The following is a 19,638-nucleotide window of genomic DNA, read 5'->3' as shown; positions in this document are numbered from 1 at the left end:
TTATGTGATGTTTAAAAACCCTATGATGAATGAGCTAACTTATCAGGAAAACTGTCAACGTTGTTCAGATGATCAGAAGAGTGGGCTAAATACAAAAGTAATCAAATTTCAATTTTATAAGACTTATTAAGCCATGGTTTTTTACATTTTGGATCTCAATTTTATCTTGGGGCATCAGAAAGCACATAAACAGCCAGCATTCTGTACAGTGAAATTCTAATTCTGAATATAGACTCATCCAAATATTTCTAGAGAAGACAGGGTCCTCTATGGCAACTGGTTCTGAGTCCTTAAAATAAATGCTGTTTGCCATCTTTATGAATTATCAGTAGATTACTATACGAAAGCATCTAAAACAGTGCTCAATAAATGTTGGCTCACTTCTTTCTCTTCCTGGTTTTTACTTCCAATCTCCTTCACATTATACCAACCCGCCACTTTTGTTTCTTTACAAATCAATTATACTGTCATTGTTACATTTTTTTGTAACAATGTGTTATTTATGCAGTTTATTCTCATTCTAAAGCAAAATGAACTTGTTATTTGTAAACGATTTATTATGGAGTCCTTCCTTACCTTAATCTAGAACAAATCTGCAATGCAGTAATCTTCAATAAAAAAAATTCTTATAGTCACCAATATTGGCTGAGGAATCTTCCAAGTATAAAATCCAATTTAGTGCTGGGGTTAGGATTTTGATTAGCTACTTAATTTTTATAATAAATTTGTTAGTATCATGGTCAGAACATAGGCCTAATAATCAACTGCCTGGGAAATCTCAGTTTTACCACTTAGCGACTATAGGAATTTATTTCTTCGTAGGTAAAAAGGGAATAATAAGAGTCTCAAGTTACTTAAAGAACTCCAATAATTAAATATAAAAAAATACATATTAAAGCACTTAGTGTAGCATCTAACAGAGAATTAAGTGTGCAACGCAAAACACATAATTCTCTTGAAAAAACAGAGAATCCTGGAGATAATTCAGAGCAGTGCTTTTCAAACTACAGGTTGACATCCAATGTGAAAACAGCTTCATGGGTAGGGACATACCTTTTTTCTGTGGAATAAAGTAAAAAATAAAATAGCACTGCACATAAGGGTTAAGTGCAGATCTCTGCATATGGATACTCAAGTCCCTTACACAAAATAGCAGAGTATTTGTATACAACTTCTTAGATACTTTCAATCTTTAGGTTGCTTATAATATCTAATACAATGTAAATGTTACATAAATATATGATACTGTATTGTTTAGGGAATAATGAGAAGAAAAAGAAGTCTACATGTTTGGATGCAGCCATTTCAGGCATAAAACTATAGAGCACATAAATGAGACACAGGGGAACAATCTTGGAACCAGAGAATCTGAAATAAGGAGAGTCCACAGCAGGGTATGCCTGTTCAACACTTCATTCATGTGAATTTAGAGTAGTGCTTCTGCATGCCAAATTCAATCTTATACTTTCTAGAACAACTGCACCCGCCCCCCGCAATATTTTCAATTCAAGATTAGTAGAACCTGTGTATGTGAACAGTCAACCACATTGTTTTGTGAAATCTCTGTTTCAAATCAGCCAAAGAATCAAAGTCTTGCCCATACAGAGTAACAGCAGCAGCTGCCACTCCCAAAAGGTACAAGACCCCCTTTTAAGGTGTAAATACACTACAAAAAGAGCGTATTTGCTAGCAGCAAATCTGAGTTTGGCTCTTTGTTCTGTTGTTTGTTTTAGTTGTGGTTACATATGCACAAGAACCTGAGTCTGAATTTAAGATGTAAATTCTTACTTGGGTGGATTGTGGTTAAAAAAATAGGAAAGCCGGGCTGGAGATATACCTCAGATGGAACAGTGCTTGCCTTGCATGCCCAAGGCTCTGAGTTCAATCCCCACCAAAAAAAAAAAAAAAAAAAAAAAGTAGAAGAAAGCAAGCCAATGATGACCCACAGAAAAAAAATTTTGTTTTACAAATGAGGAAAATAAGGCCCAAAGTACATTTCTTATGGACAAAGTTTTTTTTTTTTTTTTTTAATAAATGCATCATCAAGTCAGAAAAAAAGGTCATGTTTTTCAATTAAGTTTTGGCTTTATACACCAAGTATTAAAAACCATAGTATTCCAATACAATCTATTAGGGGAAAAAATACCAGACACTGTGGTATTGTGAAGAGGTTTCACAAAGACCTGCTTCTGAGTATGGGCCAGCCATATAGATGATTCTGAGCAAATAACTTAACCTCTCTGAACCAGCTGTCACGTGTAAAAAGAGTATATTAACATCTACTTGATAGGCATCAAGGTATCAATTTCAGGTAAGAACTAAATGAGGTTTCCCACTTGGAATGACGACTAGAATCACAAGTGTTGGATAAACATTATTATTAGATATAGCACTCCCCTCACCATTATAGCCTGAATTTGTAATTCATCTGTCAATGGTGGGGGGGGGGGATCAAATCAGCCAAAGAATCATGAAGTCTTGCCCACACAGAGTAACAGCAGCTGCCACTCCCAAAAGGTACAAGACCCCCTTTTAAGGTGTAAATACACTACAAAAAAAGCGTATTTGCTAGCAGCAAATCTGAGTTTGGTTCTTTGTTTTGTTGCTAGCTCAATGACTACAAGAACATTTAAACATGACAATTGTCCTGCTTAAGACATATAGAAACTTGAGATACAAAATATTTTAAACATGATGAAGAAATACTCATCCCAATCTCTTATTCCAATAGTTCCGAGTGAAGATAAGGAACAAGGATATTTACTCTGTGACACTTGCAGAACTAAGTGTTTAGGGATTAATCAAAGGAACATGGTACTCTATTTACCAATAACATAAACACTGACAAGTGTTACTTAGTTCTGTGTTGCTGTACAGAAGACTACGTAAGTTTTATAGAAATTTGTTTCTTATATCTCTGGAGCTGGTAAGTACAATGTCAAAATACCAATATTTGGTGAAGGCCTTTGTGCTAAGTCATCCCATGCATGGCAAATGGCAGAAGGAAAGAAAGGTCAAGAACTAGAGAAAAAGAGGGGGGTCAAACTTTCTTTTCTATTAGCTAACTTTCTCAAGAATGACAGTAATCCATTCATGAAGGCAGACCTAATCACCTCTTATTAGATCCCACCTCTGAACCTTTATGCACTGGGGATTAAGTTTCTGATACTTGAACTTCGGGGGAACACAGTCATACCATACAAAATTTAACCTTTCTAAGCTTCAGGCATTTTTTAAATTTTGAAAAAAATAGTGACTAGTACTCACCCCATCTCATAAAGTTGTCAGATAATGTATACAAATCTCTTGGCCCAGTACTTGACACGGCACAATACTTGACATGTAAGTGCTCAATAAATAATTGAGCAACATAACACACTTGAATCAAAGTGTGGAATATGATGTCAAGAAATTTGTAATGTTTTGAACAACCAACAATAAAAAATTAAAAAAAATAATAATAATTGAGCAATATACTGTCCTAGGAATCTTAAACCATACCCAAGGGCCAAGGTCTTTTTGTTTTCTTACCATTATCTTTTTTTGTACTGCATCTACTATTTAAATGATGCTTAGAAAAACTTTCTTGACGATGAAAATACAATTGTATCAAAGATTTGTAAAAGTTCTAGGGAATCTTTGTATCTATAGTTATACCAAATTCAAACCTGTTTTTAAATTACATCTGACAGATTCCATCTAGTAAAACATACTTAATTCCCTAACCAGTCCAATAGTTAACAGCAATATTCTTTGTACTGACCTTAAATACCCCCTTCTGGTATTATCCCTTTCCCGTTCTAGTTGTGTTCCTGTAGCACATAATAGGGATCCTTCTCATGTGATAAAATATTTGGAGATAACTATTATGTTTCTTTCTCTTCTTTAACTGTAATGCCAAATGATAGCGTTTCTAGATTTGACTGTCCAAGTTAATTCCTTTTAATAGTATATTCCAAATGCACAGGATTCAGATGTATTCCTTTGTTAACGGGATCAAATAGTGAATTGGATTTTGTATTAATTTCATAGTACTACAGTTAAAAAAAAAAAAAATCACCACACATTTAGTGGCCTAAAACATCACAGACTTATTATCCTTCACTTTGATACCAGACTCTCACCAGTCTAAAATCAGGGGTCAGGCAGAGCTATTCTGGAGGCTCTAGGGGAAAATGTATTTCTTGCTCTTTCCAGTTTCCCACTCAGTCACAGTCAGGGTGCCTACGTTCCTTTAGCTTATGGCCTCTACTCTACCTTTAAAGCCAGCAGCATAGCATCTTCTTCCATTTCCTTTATTTCTTTCTCTGTTCCTGCTTGTTTTATGTAAGGACCCTGGGACCTCTCAGATAATCCAGTACAATCAATCCATATTGAGATCCTTAACTTAATCACATCTTCGAAGTCACTTTGTTCTCATGTAAAGTAATATATTCAGAGGTTCTGGGAAACAAGATCATGGACATCTATGAGAAACTGTTCATTACTTTTTTAAAAAATAACTTTATTTTATTTGTTTATTTTTATGTGGTGCCAGGGATCCAACCCAGTGCCTCACTCTTGCTCTTGCTAGGCAAGCGCTCTACCACTGAGCCACAACCCAGCCCTGTTCATTACCTTTTTAAAGTAGTGTTTCATTCATTGTTAACTGTAATCAACTGAATACCTCAAACTGTTTTCAATATGATCTCTATCAAAACTAGATTTTCATGCTGTCTGTTTTGCTGTTTGACAGTCCTTTCAACCTATCTAGTTAGCATGAAAATCAGTTTCTATTTGATGTTAAATCTAGCCTAATCAGCTAAATTTCATAAATTTACTTAGTATTCCTTACTCTAAGTCAATAGTTCTTAAAATATCAAAAGAATAAAAGTTGTGGGATGACCTTAACTGATAATCAGATTTACTGACAGCTAAAACCCACTGAACAACAGCCTGCCTATGTTTTTCTAATTTATTCACGATGCAGTCATAGCCAATCTTTCTGAAAAAAACTGGCATACAGTCTTCACTAGACAAAGCACACTTTTAAAAAGAAAGAAGTTTAATTTGTTATGAATTATTAGTGAATCTGTTCTGGCTATTAGTGATTAGCAATTTCTAGGAATGCATAAAACAAATCTCTAATAGAATTGGCAGGGATAAAGGTGAACTGGCATAGAGTTTACAATTTCTAGAATACACCTTTTCCTACTTTGTGAAATTAAGCTATCAAGGCAATGAAAAGAATTGGAAGGCTACACTTTAGTTCAAGTTAATTTTTCTTAACCTTAATTACCTCAATCAATAATTTTCGTGAATTTCTCTCTCTTTTCCCTGAAACTTTTAGAAATGTTTTCCTCAAATTTATTTTGGAAAGAATTTTACTGATTATATTGTAGTACTCATTCCTTTGCAATTATGACCTTCAAGATGGTAAAATATTTTTCTTTAAGCTCCTGTTATTAATAATGTATAAAATTTAATTAAAAATAGGAATGCTTTCCAAAAGAAATTAAAATACTTCACAGTGATGGACACTCAAACCTCCCTCCTGTTTGATACAGGTATCAATGCTTATTTCTATACCCCTTCCTCCTTTTTTGTTCATTTGACTTTATATACAGATACACTGGCTTAATCCAAACCAAGAGTTAAAACTAACCCAATTATTAATAATTACTAGTAACATATAAACACTTTATAAAAGACACACTAAATTTCTTAATAAAAGATGTCTATCTTTTCTGAAAAGATGCTTTACCCATCTAATTACAACTTAAAGGTAACTTCATAAAATACTTATTTTATTGTATTGGGTAAGGGATAGTTTTCAGTCCCCTCTTAACGTAGCATTTCGTTTTACGCTCTTAGTGTGTAATTTACCAAAAGTGTGTTATTGAGTAAATCCTTTCTTAATACTGGGCAATGCAGCTGGGTACAGTGGTACATGCCTACGATGCCAGCATCTTAGGAGGCTGAGGCAGGAGGATCATCAAGTTTGAGACCAGCTTCAGCAATTTAGTGAGACCATATCTCAAAATATAGAATAAAAAGGGCTGGGGATGTAGCTCAGTAGCAGAGCACCTCTGGGTTAAATTACTTGTTACCCCCCAACCCCATCTCAAAAAAAGACAGAAAAAGGACAATGCAATGTAGTATGTGAAGACGGAAGGACAATCATTTGTTAAACAAGTACTACCATGCCATTCCACATGAAAGTAGAATTCCCTGTGTTAACCAATAGCATGAACAGACAATAAAAGATACAAAGAAACTGAAAAATGTGTACAGGACAACTCAATTAACAAAGGAAATCCCAATAGTTAAAACAGTGAACACAGAAGAAAAATTCAAATTTACTAATCAATAGTCAAACAAGTGCAAATTAAAACAAAGAGATAATTCTTCATTTATCTGACATGAATGTGGATTGCCATAAAGCAAAAACTGATGAGACCTAGTAGGCAAAAAATTTTTTTTTTTGTACCAGGTATTAAACTCGGAGGCTCAACCACTGAGCCACATCTGCAGCCCTGTTATTTAGAGACAGGATCTCACTGAGTTGCTTAGTGCCTCACCGTTGCTGAGGCTGGCTTTGAACTCATGACACATCTGTCTCAGCCTCACAGGTGTATGCCACCGCACCTAGTGGCAAATTTTAACTCTAGAAAGAAATCTAAAAGCATCTAACAAGAATTTTTTAAATGTCCATACCGTTTTTTAAAACAATATTTTTAGTTAGTTGTCAACAGATCTTTTACTTATTTATGTATTTATTTATTTATATGCAGTGCTGAGAATTGAACCCAGGGCCTCATGCATGCTAGGCAAGTTCTCTACCACTGAGCCACAACCCCAGCCCTCCATATCTTTTTTTTTTTTTTTTTAAATATTTACTTTTTAGTTTTCGGTGGACACAACATCTTTATTTTATTTTTATGTGGTGCTAAGGATCGAACCCAGCGCCCTGCGCACGCCAGGCAAGCGCGCTACCGCTTGAGCCACATCCCCATACCTTTTAACAAATAATTCTACTTCTTCTAGAAATGTATCTAAGGCAATAATAGTTCTTAAAATTTCCACAATGACTTCAGAAAATAATAAACAGAATAATTTCATGTTATTAAAAAGACCTGGTAGGGACTAGAGTTGTTTGCTCAATGGTACAGCACTTGCCTGGCATGTGAAGCCCCTGGTGCAATCCTCAGTACCTTGTACATATAAGCAAATAAATAAAAGATCCACTTACAACTAAAAAAAAAAAAAGACCTGTAAACTATGTAAAAATTTTCAAACACAAGGCTGGTGCAACGGTATACCTGCAATCCAATCTACTCAGGAGGATAGATGGCTAGAGCCCAGGAGTTTGAAGCCAGCATAGGCAACAAGGTGATTCCACTTCCAAAACAAAACAAAAAAATTCCGAATAGATGCAGAAAGGAAATGAATACTGAAATTAAAACTGCTAATGGCACAGAATTTGATGGGATTATGGTATCTTTTTCATTTTCAAGTTTAAACATACCTATTTGCATTAATTTTAAGATGAAAAATATTAAAATTCACGGATTTAAAATGAACTTCAAAGTGTCTAAGACCAAAAAAAAAAAAAAGTAGCTTCAACCTTTGGTTATAAATGTAATTTAACCATACAGAACATATAAATGATTATACAGAAGATCAGAAATGACCTTTCCATGGAATAAATCATCTTTGAAGCTAACAGTCACTATGTCACTAGTAAATCTTTAATAAAACGTTTTACAATTATTATAAAAAACTTAAAATTAATAAAATTCCTCCTGATAGTCCTTACATAACTGAAACTCTTGTACATATGAAATCCAAATCTAGGAGACCACTCTTTTAAATGTACTTTAAATGTTGTTGTTGCTATCTATGCATTAAAGAAAGCACACTTATTATTACAGATACATATTGTAAACTTTTAGCAGAATCAAACCCTTTGGTATCTTCACATTGAGCCACTTTCTGACACTTGCTTAGAGGAAAATATGAAGACAAGACAGATGTAGCATTAATAGGAAATACTCCCAAAGTGCAGAAAATTTCAGAGCTTTCTAAAGAGTCGGGGAAAATAAATTGCAGTTTCCTTGCTACTACTGGGCAGTCTTTAGTTTGATGTAAACACAACAAAAATAGTTTCTTCTCCATAAAATCTACTTCAGATTTCTAAAGATTCCAAACCAGATATTTTCCAAATGCAACAAAGTTGCACATACTCTCAAAGTCAATTTTTTAAAAAATCCTCATGCTTTTTCCTAAATTTCTTTTTCTTTAAACACATTATTCCACAAATTCGCCAACTTTTCTCCTAGCTTCAGAATTTAGAGAAATGTTTTACAAAATAAACACGTGTAAGTACAAAATTAGTTAATATTAAAAATGAAAATATTTTCAGGTTAATTATTTTTTTCTATTTTAACCTGAAATAATTCTGTTGATATCTGAATTGCTTTCAGTGGGACATTTGCTTTAAACCATAAAGAATTTCCATTTCCAGGCTAGGGTTGTTGCTCAAGTGGTAGTGTGCTCGCCTGGCATGCGTGCGGGCCCGGGTTTGATCCTCAGCACCACATACTAACTAAGATGTTGTGCCCGCCGAAAACTAAAAAATAAATATTAAAAAATTCTCTCTCTCTCTCTGGAAAAAAAAAAAAAAAGAAGAAGAAGATAATAGTCCCTGTCAACATTAAAAAAAAAAAAAAAAAAAAAAGAATTTCCATTTCCATGTACAAAATCCTTTCTCCCTACCCCCCACCTGTCCAAACTAAAGAGGAAACAAACAAAACCCCAAACTCATAGCTCAGCTTCTAATAAGTTTGGAACAAATGAGACTCTAAACACTTATACAGGGGCAAGAAATAAATAATTATTTACAAAAATATACAAACTTATATGCCTTAACAATTTACACCAGTTCACAAAAATATTAAAACATTAAAGAAAAACACTTTATAAATTAAAGAACTCAAAAGTATTAAGACTTCCTAGGGTACTTATCTCATGCAGGTCATAGTTGAAAAATCAGGTTCTGCCATCTCACAATCTAAACTGTAAAAACCACCATTTTTTACTCTTTGAACATTAACTGTACTAATCAGATAAGGAAAAAAGGATCCTCTGTGGACACCAACATTATCTTGCATGTGTACATCATTCCTGACATTTCCGTTACATATTTCTATGTGCACTAAAATAGGAATAGTTACAGCAAAACATAGTTAAAACTTCATCTGCATTACTTCTCATCACCAAGCCATATTTCTGTTACCATTTGATGCTGTCAGAATAAATTTTCTAGTAGGATGCAGTGGTACATGTCTATAATCCCAGCAACTCAGGAGGCTCAGACAGGAGACTGCTAGTTTGAGGCTAGCCTCAGTAATTCAGTGCCCAAAGGTTCAATCTCTAGTGGGAGTGGGGGAGTGTAATTTTTCTAAGTAGTTAATTTCTAATGACTTCCCCTATAAAGTATGCCCTAACTTTTCATTTTAGATTATCTCCCCTGTAATTTCCAAAGATCTACTCTTCACTCAGTCTTTTCACTTATATAACCAAGCTGTACTTCCCTAACCAGGGCTTGTAATCCACTCTGCTCCAGCTTATCACAAAGGGTCACTTTCCATTCCTTACTCTATTTTGCATCCTCCACTACGAATCAACTTGCAATGTATTCCCTCTTTAACTTCTCAAGAAATATGCAGGGAGGTGATTTTAGGAAATCTCAGTATTATATTCATGCCACTGCTCTACTTCTTACACAGATGCCAGATTTCAAGATCACTTGTATTGCACCTCGCTAGTGAACTTTGTGTCCCCTCCAAGTTGGCTCATAAACATTTTTATGAAATAAATATTTCTTCAGACTTCAAGAGGAGCAATAAAAAATATTTCCAGGATGTAAAAATCATTTGATTGGAAGAAAAATAACAAAGTTAGCATTTATAAAGTCCCAAATCAATTTAAAGTTCTGAGTATAAATTAGATAAAAAAATATAAACTCACAAATCTTAAAGCTTTTTCCTTCCCTTCTCACCCCCATTCTCCTTCTTCCACTGTTATTCTATTTATTGTCTCTTAAATCGGTGCTTTATTGATATAAAGGTGAAATTCTCTATGCTATGTTCATATATGTACATAATATAATTTGGTCCATTTCATTCCTCAGTTCCTTTCTTTTCATGTTCCACCTCTTTCCCCCTCAATTCCCTTCCTCTACCTTCACTAATCTCCCTTCTATTTTCATGGGATGAGCCCCCCCACCCCACCACCAATCTTTTTCTTATTTTGCTCTAGCTTCTACATGAGAGAAAACATTTGACCCTTGACTTTTTGGATCTGGCTTATTTCACTTTGCATGATGTTCTTCAGTTCCATAATTTCATACAATTATATACATATAATTTTATACAATGTCCCTATATTTATTCGACAATAGTGAAAGGCCTTCATAAAGATTTGGACATAGCTGATTGAACCCCAAACCTGGATGTCCTTTCTAAAGTGATTTATCACTTAATATTTCTTAATTAAGGCAAATTGGGTGCTGTATAATCATTAGTTTGAAGAATACTGTGCTTCCTAAAGGGTTACAAGGAACATTACAGGAAGTTTCTGTACTGTAAGATTCTTTTATACAGGGCATTGTAATTCTAGTTCAGTAAAACTTCATTCTGACAGTCTCAAGGAAAAAAAATGTGGTAAACTCATAACAAGTGAATAAAGATATACTGGAGATATTGTAGAGGAAGATTACAGAGTACAAGGTTGGTCAACTATTACTTTCTAATGCAAAAGCATATTTAGAGTGGGGCAATGGCACCCAGGTGTAGGCAGTCTGGGGGCAAACTAGCTCAATACTCTAAGTACAAGAATAAAACTCTCAGTAGACTTGTTTATTATTATTATTAGGCACTGACAATTCTAAATAATCAGGAATAAAATATCCACCCTGCTCTATGTTGTAAACTGTTTCTGTGGTTACTATTGAGTTTTTAACATATAAATGTCAAATCTGCATGTTTTTATTATGTAGCCCTTAAAAAGCAATCAAGACTATTAGGAAACCCCTTAGTTACATTGTCAGTTCCAATACAACCAGATTCACTGTCCCTATTCATGTGAGGAGTTAAGTACAAAAAGTCTAAGGACACATGAGCTTCCTTCAGGTTCAGTCTCTAATCCTGAGGCACCTATACGTACTTCTGTGCTTGAATAATACATTAAAACATGACATCTACGCAGTTTTTCTTTGCTGAGATACCTCTTTTTTCTGACAGAAATATTACAAAGACTCAGTATTGAACAAGTATCTAATGGAAAACAAAGCTTTAAAACTGAAGACTTGTGAACAGGAATTATGGAGAATACCATTACTAAGCAATTAAGTGTAAAGAAGTAGAAATTTACACAGAATTTCAAAAGTGTTTACAAAATATAGTCGAAATTTACATTTTTGGGGGGTGGGGGGTGGGGGGTAAAAAACATTCTAATGAAATAATTTGACCAAAAAGATATCTAAAAGTCACTAGAAGCAATGGTAAACATGGACACATTCAGAATTATGATGGCCAGATGTCACTGTGGGGTTGGAGATGTGGCTCAGTGGTAGAGCACCTGCCTAGCATGTGCAAGGGCCTGGGTTCAATCCCCAGCATATTGGGGGGTGGGGGGGGGGTCATTATGAAATGTTTTTTTTTTTTATAAATCTCTATCAAACACAAGATTTCTTATTTGCTGCTTTGTGTACATTTTTTTTTTGTAATTAAAATTAACTTAAAAAAAGGCTCTTTGGGCTGGGGATGTGGCTCAAGCGGTAGCGCGCTCACCTGGCATGCGTGCAGTCCAGGTTCGATCCTCAGCACCACATACAAACAAAGACGTTGTGTCCGCCGAAAACTAACTAAATAAATATATAAATATATTTTTTAAAAGGGTCTTTAATTATGGGTACAGATTGACAAATGTGGCTGTCTACTAACACAAATATGTGAGAATCAAGTTTAATGTGCATGCATTGACAAACCTAAGACTTGAAACGGGAATATCGATATTCAGTTTCATGACAGACCAATTCACAGGTAAGTTTTTCCATCTTAAAAATATACATATTAGTGCAATTTATAAGTATTAACCAGCTTCTTTGGGAAAACAGCAAATGGCAGATGATACTGGTACAGTGGGAGGGCCCAGAGGGCGTGCCAGCTTCTTGCAGAGGCTTCAGCAGCCATCTCTCTGGAACTAATGGAAGCAAGGCCAAGGCGTGGATCCCTGTCATCAAGCTCAGCCACCTGGTCAAGAGCATGATCAAGTCATAATCACTCCAGGATGAAGTTTTGAAGATCATGTCTGTGCAAAAGCAGACATGCGCTGGCCAGCAGACCAGGTTCAAGGCACTTGTCACTATAGGGGACTACACTGGTAAACAACCTACAATTTGTGTCTGGTTTTGTCCACTTCATATTATTAGGTAATCTATCCCTACCATTTTGTCAACTTCATTTTATTAGGTAATCTATCCCTCATTGTGTTTCACAAAATTTATAAACCTCTGATCACCAAGTCTATCAACTTTTTCATTACTCGAATTTCTCTCTGAATTGATTCCTTATCATGTATACAGATAACCTTTTCTGAAACAAAATACTTGACAAAAGTTATAATAAAAGAGAATGTTTTCATAAAGAACATCAGGGATAACCAACCTAGATGCCCTTCAATAGACGAATGGATAAAAAAAATGTGGCATTTATACACAATGGAGTATTACTCTGCATTTAAAAATGACAAAATCATAGAATTTACAGGGAAATGGATGGCATTAGAGCAGATTATGCTAAGTGAAGCTAGCCAATCCCTAAAAAACAAATGCCAAATGTCTTCTTTGATATAAGGAGAGTAACTAAGATCAGAGTAGGGACGAAGAGCAGGAGAAGAAGATTAACATTTAACAGGGATGAGAGGTGGGAGGGAAAGGGAGAGAGAAGGGAAATTGCGTGGTAATGGAAGGAGACCCTCAGGGTTATACAGTGGAGGGGGTAGAGAGAGAGGAGGGGAGGGGAGGGGAGAGGTGGGGAGGGGGAGGGTGGAGGATGGGAAAGGCAGCCGAGCACAACAGACACTAGTATGGCAATAGGTAAATCAATGGATGTGTAACTGATGTGATTCTGCAATCTGTGTATGGGGTGAAGTTGGGAGTTCATAACCCACTTGAATCAAAGTGTGGAATATGATATGTCAAGAAATTTGTAATGTTTTGAACAACCCACAATAAAAAATTTAAAAAAAAAATAAAAAAATAAAAAAAAAAAAGAACATCAGGGATAAATGTTGCCATGGAAAGTCAGCTTTATTCCATTCACTACTACAAAGTCAGACCCCAAGTGTTGGCAGACATTAAGAATTCCCTGAGAGACAAGAAAGAACAAAAGGAGAAAACCTAACTTTTGGTATTCAAAAGCCCATGGTCATGGTACAATATGGTCAAATGTAGTTAGATAAACCTCCAATTTTATTTTAATCACTGATCTAGTTCTATGTATTTCCTCCACAAACTGACAACTTCAGTTGAACCCTTTGTTAAATGTCTTTAGAAATAGTGCTCAGAGAACAAAAAGACTAAAGATTAATATAACAAATTTTTTTAAAAAACAGGGGCTGGTGATATAGCTCGGTTGGCAAAGTTCTTGCCTCGCATGCACAGGGACCTGGATTCAATCCCTAGCACCACAAAAATAAATAAATAAACCAACATACAAACCGAATCATCCTCATGAGAAGGTCTAAATTCTAGAAGACAATCATGCTTAGTAATCAACAGGCAAAATATAAAATAGTCACACCGAACAATTTATAGTGGGGGGAAAAAGGGAAGAGGCAGCAAACTCCCCACTGAGAAGTAGAACTCAACTCTTCCTTCAGGATAACATGGGTCAAGACTGAGAGCCCAAAATGAAAAAGTAGACCCGAATCAATTAATAAATTAAGTATTCACAAAACTTAATTTATATATGATTTCAAAGACAAAAAAAGGAATATTAACTCATTTTCTTCCTACACTGCAGAGCAGCATTATATGCACTGTATCTCAGAGCAGATCTCAAAAAGTAATAAGGACCCCTGGGGTCTCGGAGGTCAAAAGATTTTTTCACATTAATACTAAGACATTTCATGTCTTTTTCATCAATTTTCTCACTAGTATACAGCAGTGTTTTCAGGAGGCTAACTGATGTTATTATTCCAAGAGAATGAATAAAAAAGGAGATACAAGGATGCAGGTTTTGTTAAACCAAAGTTTAAATGAGATTTGCAAAAAAGGTCAAATAAAGCCACTTTTCATTTTTGGATGGGGAATGTTATTTTTTTATTAAAAATGTTACCTGTACTAAGGGATGGGGTTGCAGCTCAGTATCAGAGCGCTTGCCTAGCAAGTGTGAGGCACTGGGTTTGATCCTCAGCACAACATAAAAATAAATAAAATAAAGGTATTGTGCCTATCCTACAAGTAAAAAAAAAAAAAAAATGCTTTTTAAATGTTACCTATATTAATATGTAATGATTAATTTTTTAATAAACACATTTCTCAGCTTAAATTTCTAATGTGATAAATATCAATAGATAATCAGATACAAAAAAAAAAACCTCTCTGTGGTCCTTAATTTTTATGAACTTAAAAGGGTCAAAAGCCAAAAAGATTGATAAAAGCTGTCCTACAGAAAGTACATAAGAAAGTTTAAGAAAGTCCTTTGCAGTCTATCAGCAAAAATAAACTAAATCTTTACAGTCATTAATGTTTGATTTTAAAAAAAGCACACTTTAGCAATTACACTGCAAAGCAGCATTATATGGTTTTAAGAAGGGAAAAGTTGCTATATAAATAAGTATATGTCAATTATAGCTCTCCATAGAGATTAACACCAAATCATTATTTTGATTGCCTCTGACAGTCAGAAGGGTTGGAGTAGGCATGAAAGAGGAATTTACAACTTTTTAAAATACAAAAATAGAACTATCAACTGTTTTAATTTATCCAACTCTTTACATTAAGAAATGCCTAAACACAGCAGAATACAATTAAGTATTGGCCATAATTGATCTGATTCTTTTTCACTCACTTTATAGTGTCCTGACATAAAGTTCTCTAAATATCCTGTTAAATGGGTTTCTAATAACCTCACTCTCATCTTTTCCTTCTATGTCAGAGATAGACATTTTATCTATACTTCCAATCTGTCCTTTTTCTTTTATACACAATTTTGCTTTAAGTTAACCATTGCCTCTTGTTGTTTTGAACTATGCTTTTCTACATTCCCTTCGCTGAAAATACTTAGACTCTACTTTCATCTCACAGAAGCAATGGTCTGAACATCACTAAGGCTAAACCTAGTCTCAATGAACATACAAACTGACTAGTAGCAGTGCTTTGTACACTGTTAACTGACCTTCTTTCCCTGCATCCTTAGAGCAACTTTTCCATTCTTAAAACCAAACCTCTAAAAGATTACATTTGCTACCTCTCATTGCCTTACCTCTCATCATCATTCAACCCTAAGCTTCCAATCCTATTACCCTAAAAAAAATTAGCAACCTTTTATAGTCTTTAACCTGTGATGACCACTTCCCTGGAATTGTACAAAATATTATCTTTAGGCACCAATTAAGTTGGAGAGATCTGCATTCAAATCCCAGCTCTGCTGTTAATTAGCAGTATGCCCTGGGGTAAATTATTACTTAACTTCTTTAAAAATTGTTTTTCTAATTTGTAACTATCTGTAAATGGCTGTAGACATCCATACCTATTAAATTTGATATGAATGCATAAAGTGCCTGACATGCCACAGAGGCATATTAAGGATTCTTTTTTTTCTCTCCCCCTCTAAATTTTCTCCAGGGCACATCTGAGAGTGATTAACTGAAATCTCCCTCTATCTCTTCCTTGCATCCAAATTTGAGTCCTATATGTCCAACTGCTTGCCAAAAATATCCACGTGACTGTTCCATTCACAATTCAAACTCAACCTCTTCAAATACCAAACACAGGGGCTGAGGATGTAGCTCAGTGGTAAAGTGCTTTCCTCACATGTGTGAGGCACTGGGTTCAATCCCCAGCACTACATAAAAATGAATAAAGATACTGTGTGTTCATCTCCAACTAATATTAAAAAAAAAAAAATACCAAACACATCTTCTCCAACGTTTTACTCTACTATTAATGGTACCATTACTGTCAGCTTTGTAGAATGCAGAGGCAGAAGGTACTTATAAAAGTTCCTGGATTACTTTAGCCAACATTCTTCCCCTCCTATTCTGAACTAAATTTTCCAAGTTCAGATTTTATTTACCTCTCCTACTTTGGTATTCAACCCGTCAATCTTTCCCAAGTCTTTGCTTCCTACAACATGTATCACCACAAATCAAGCACAATTCTGATTGTATCATTCCACTATTTTAAAATCTTCAATGTTTACTCGTACTCTAAAAATGAAATTCTTAAACATTAGACAGACATGATATAAGTCAGACCCCAAACTACTTTAGGAACCCTACTTTTTAAAAGCTTCCAGAGCCAAATTTCTACTCACCTATTTCTCAGCCCCATTGCCTTCTGATCACTTTCCTATACCTTCTGATATCCTAAACTGAGGATTCTTCTCTTCCCAAGCCTTCACTGATCATCCATGGCCATTTTGCAGCTATTTTACCACAGATTAAAGTTATCTAAGTCTTGTGACTTCTATTAAACTTAGATGACAGAGACCTTCTCACACTATTTCAGACACAGCTGAAAAGGCACTTGAATGCTTGTCAAATGAAAATTAAACTGGGAGATTTGAGATTACTAGGAACTAATTATTAATACTTCATAAACGAGGAGAAACAGTTGAAAGCATACACATAGGGCACAAAAATATGAATTTTTAAAGTCAGATTAATTTCAGTAGAAGTTGCCATTTAGCAGAAAAGAGTTGACACCGACAACATACACCTAACATAAATGCAATCTGTAGTTAATAAAGACTAGGAACTGAAATGAAAATTTATAAAGGAAAATAAACAATGATAAGCAAATGCTTATTTAGCACATTTAAAAGGTCACAATACCATTTCCCCCTTTCAAGGAGTCAATACTATGTTATTTTGGCTTTCCAAGGCAACAACTACTGATTGCACTTTTTTAGGGTTAATATACTGTGTTTAATATGCTTGATGCCAACTTCCATAAATACTTAAAATTAGAAATGCTTTACCCCCCACATTTTTTATTGATGCATTATAATTGTCCTTAATGTTGGGATTTGTAGTATTAAATACTTCTAATCCTAAGAATTCTCAAAATATTCCTCCTATTCATTAAAAACATCTAATAGTTAAGTTTTTATCTTGGGGAAAAAAATGGGTTTAAAATCATTTAACAACTATTTTGCCATTTGTGTAAGGTTCCATTCATTCAAGAAGTATTTGTCAGGCACCTGCTATGGTGGGGGAGTAAAGAGGGAAAAGAACAGAAACCACCTGTCCTCATGGAGCCGACATTCCAGGGAATTTTACCTTCAGGAAACAAAGTTAATGTCCAACCTTGAAATATCTGGAGCATTATCCTAAATTATCTGGCAACCAAAAATTTGTAAATAATATATTATTTTGAAAATCATCACTACTAAACTTTTCCAAGACACTGCCCAATCCTAATTGCAACTACTGTAGTTAAAACATTTTATGTATCTATTAGGTGAAGAAAATAATTTTTAGGATAATTTGCATGGCAATAAATGGTCTCGACTAGACTGTTAACGAGTGTTAACTAGAAGGTCTCAAATTATTGCACTACAAATAGGAAAAGAATTTATCTGTTAATAATAACTGTAACAAATGAACTACCAAAATCTTATCGTGAGATAGATGCAGCAAGTTTTTAAAGCCACATTAACACATCTAGTACTACTACATCGTATTTCCTCCATGTTGGCTGTACTGTTTGAAAAAGAAAAAAAATCCAAATCAATCCGCGACAATAGTTTCTATTCTGTAGTTGCATTTGAAAGCATCAATGGTCAAGTACCCCTCCCAAATCCATTCTGATACACTACGCGAAGTGAACTCCATTGGCCAAAAGAGCACCTGGGATGATGATTGGAGATACAACTAAAGAGCTTTAAGGAGCAGTCAGCTTTGTTCCTAGTTTGGGGAGGTTTTCAGATGTAAATGTTCCCGCAGAAGAGAGCAGAGGATTAACTACCTCGGGAGGCGGGTGCGAGCGTGGGGAACTAGAGGCCAACGCCGGCTTTCAAGCGGACTAAGGCGGAGCAAATACTCTGCTCTCCCATTCAACTTTTTGGGTGTCACTTTGGGGCCATAGAGCCTATAAGACGGTTCTGTTAAAGGTAAGAGGCCACCCCCTCTCCATTTATTAACTCCCTTTCCCAAGTGTGTGACATTCGGAGGAGGGGGACGAGCACCTTCTCCAAATCCTCCCGACCCGGGATCAGAGTCCAGCCGACAACGTGCCGCGGCCTGAGCAACAGGAGGGCCGAGGCCGCCGCTCCGCCAGCTCCAGACGGGCAGAAGCTCCAGCTCCCCCGCCCCCAAGCCCACACGGCCGCCCGCGCTTCTTTCTTGGACCCTTACGGGCTCCCGGCACCGCGCAGCCGATAACGGGTCTGGGAGCCGGGAGCCAGAACGCCGGGACACCAAACCGGGCGAAGTTGGAGGCAGCGGGCCGACGTCGGCCGGGCAGGCCGGAAGGGGGCGAGGGGGCAGCTCGGGTCGCCGCCGGGTGGGCGGTGGGGGAGGGGTGTGGGTCAGCTCCCGTGGTGGCCGCGACCTCTCCCGGGCCAGGCCGCTCCGCGCAGGCCCCACTGCCCCGGAACCCGGGCAGGAAGCGTCCCCACCCCGACCAAAGCTTCAAACCTCGGCGGCGGGAGAAGCGGGCCCCGGCTCCCGCAGCGGGCCCGCACCCCTGCCCCGAGCAGCTCTCACCTCCTGGTTGAAGGCGTTGACGGCGTCCATGTTCGCGCTGCGGCGGCGGCTGCTCCGGGCCCGCCGGTCACATAGACCTCGCGCCGCGGCGGAGCGGGGCCGAGGAACTGGCCGGGCCTGGGGCGGGGGAGGCGACGAGCTGCGGAGCCCGAGGCCGGGCAGGAAGGGGCTGTGGCCGAGGCGGCGAGGCGAGCGGCCGAGCAGAGGCAGCGGCGGAGGGGTGGCGGGCCCCTTCTCAGTCCCGTTTGCTGGATGAGGAAAAGGAGGCGGCGGCGGCGCTGGGCTCCAACATGTCCGTTCGGGGGTGGCGGCTGCGCTCTGCGTCTCACTGACACGGCCCCCCGCGCCCTCACGCAGTGGCCCACACTAGTCCAGCCGGCGAGCGGGCGGGCCTCTCTCTCCCTCTCGCCAGCGGGATGGCGGCAGCGGCCCGAGTCCACGCCGCGCGGGGCACCCTGGGACGGCTCGGGCCTCCCAGCGCTTCCTGTGCCCGGCGCCGCCCCGCCCCTCCCGCCCGCGCCGGCCCCGCCCACGCTCCGCCCCGCCCCGCCCACGCCGCGCGCCTAGCCGCCGGCGCGTGACGACGGGACGCCGGGCGCTTTCCCGCCGGCAGCGGCCGCGGGCCCGGGAAGCAGCCTAGCACCGAGGCCGGGCCTG

The 19,638-nt window shown here is 37.5% G+C and overlaps 1 protein-coding gene across 4 annotated transcripts in view; it reads right to left on the bottom strand.

Moving 5' to 3' along the window:
• The window catches only part of Scaf4 (SR-related CTD associated factor 4), a 58,872-nt gene extending 39,452 nt beyond the window's left edge, over positions 1-19,420 (bottom strand). For all 4 annotated transcript variants that reach the window (XM_027929116.2, XM_027929118.2, XM_027929117.2 and 1 more), the window contains exon 1: positions 18,982-19,420. In XM_027929116.2, coding sequence (XP_027784917.1) covers positions 18,982-19,011 — 30 coding nt within the window. In that variant the 5' untranslated portion in view covers positions 19,012-19,420. The remainder of the gene's footprint in view (positions 1-18,981) is intronic.
• Between the last annotated feature and the right edge of the window lie 218 nt (positions 19,421-19,638).

This window comes from Marmota flaviventris, chromosome 8, assembly GCF_047511675.1.
Source record: "Marmota flaviventris isolate mMarFla1 chromosome 8, mMarFla1.hap1, whole genome shotgun sequence".
Lineage (NCBI taxonomy): Eukaryota > Metazoa > Chordata > Mammalia > Rodentia > Sciuridae > Marmota > Marmota flaviventris.
This window is presented reverse-complemented; position numbering and strand designations above follow the sequence as displayed.